Source organism: Dendronephthya gigantea, unplaced genomic scaffold (assembly GCF_004324835.1).
Source record: "Dendronephthya gigantea isolate DGI-Jeju-01 unplaced genomic scaffold, DenGig_1.0 000155F, whole genome shotgun sequence".
Taxonomy (NCBI): Eukaryota; Metazoa; Cnidaria; class Anthozoa; order Malacalcyonacea; family Nephtheidae; genus Dendronephthya; species Dendronephthya gigantea.
This window is the reverse complement of record NW_021163165.1, coordinates 335,501-337,124: the sequence shown is the minus strand read 5'-3', so window position 1 is coordinate 337,124 and position 1,624 is coordinate 335,501. Positions and strand designations below refer to the sequence as shown.

Here is a 1,624-nt window from a genome sequence, read left to right as displayed (position 1 = left end):
GATGGCAGATCATTAGATTAAGTTGAAGTGAACAAATTAACAGTGCAATTTATCTACGATGACATTTGCATGCATTCAACCTCCAAAATATATGCTCTGAAGTAGCAAGAAGCTCTTTATAGAATGACGTCTGATCGAAAAGAAGAACTGTAATTGAGTAGTAGGCAGAAAATAATATATTTTCGTAAACTGCAGGACAACTGCATCTTAACCCCACTCTGACTTGATCTTTGACAAGACGGCAAAACAGAAGAATGGTGTACGGAAAAGTTGTCCTCACGGCCATCTCAATCATTGCATTTCTTGGAAATAGTTTGACAGTCCTGCTCTTCATCAAAAAGTCAGAGTTGTTGAAGAAGACTTATAACTGTTTAATTCTTGCTTTGGCAGTTCAAGATATTCTTCAAGCCATCTTTATCGCGATTTTGCCTGGATATATCTTGGACGAAGACGCGTATACTTTACCAACGGACCGAACATTACGATGGATGTTTTGCAAGCTATTCTGGTCCCAGTTCTTTATCTTCGCTTTGGGAATAGCCCCGTGTACACCTGCCTCATGCTGACTTTCGATCGGCTGGTTAGCGGTTGTTATGCCCTTAACTTTTAAGAAGTATGAAAATCGAAGCTTGTTGTTTCTCGACCGTGCTTTTCCCTTGGATAGCCGGAACATGCTTTGAAATAACAGCGCCATTGAGAGCAACCACTACTCAAGTCAACGGCAGCTTTTCATGCGCCTGGAAGACGCCAGAATACTCTTCAAAAACGATTGTCATCGCGACATTCACGTTCTTGGCATGATAGTCGTACCTGGGGCACTCATGGTGATAGCGTACAGTCGGATTATAGTCCACATGAAGAGATCCGAAATCCGAATTGAGGTGATTAGGAACAATCAGAGGATGGTCAGAAAAAGTAATGCCTTGAAAGCTCTAAAAAGAGTCACAACAACAGCCTTTTTTGCCTCTGGTATAATAATCGTATGTTGGCTGCCGGATCAACTCTATTACGCATTGTCCCAAGTTAACTTGACGGAGCTCGGTACGACAATTCATTTCGTCTTCAAAAGCTTGGCATTTGCCAATTCTTGTATTAATCCAGCCATCTACTGTTTCTCAAACAGAGCTTACAGGACTGGTCTGAGGGAGCTGTTTGGTTGTTTTTGCTGCAAAGTACACCCACAGGGAGGTGAATTGTCAGGGCCAGGGGAAGCTGTACACCCCTCGTAGGCTGTTTATATACTTTAATTGAGTTCTATGACAACTTACTGAGTGAAGATTTAGTTAAACGAAAAGGATCAGTCGTTTCATGTTGTAAAGGTATACCTGACCAGTTACCTGTCCACACGGGTCCATATCAAGCCAACAGGAAGTATCGTTTTTAGATATCGCCATTGCGAATTACGGCATGTAGCTATAGTTATTTATTAAATTTTTAATTTTATATGGGAAATATAGATTTAGACGGTAAATGTTCTATACAAACATTTTATGAGTAAAATCGTACGAGTTTCTTTAGCTCCTTATACTGATAGTCTGATAATACTTTGTAAACAAATGTGACGTTGAAATAAAGCCGAGAACTATTGACATAGTGCGGGTTAATAAAATTTAATGTGTTAGTA

The 1,624-nt window shown here is 40.0% G+C and overlaps 1 protein-coding gene across 1 annotated transcript; it reads left to right on the top strand.

The window, feature by feature from the left end:
- The first annotated feature begins 254 nt into the window (after positions 1-254).
- LOC114537277 (somatostatin receptor type 4-like) lies at positions 255-1,229 on the top strand. The gene is made up of 2 exons (XM_028558418.1): positions 255-546; positions 805-1,229. Exons 1-2 carry the CDS (start codon positions 255-257, stop codon positions 1,227-1,229), a joined length of 717 nt encoding a protein of 238 aa, XP_028414219.1.
- The last annotated feature ends 395 nt before the right edge of the window (positions 1,230-1,624 follow it).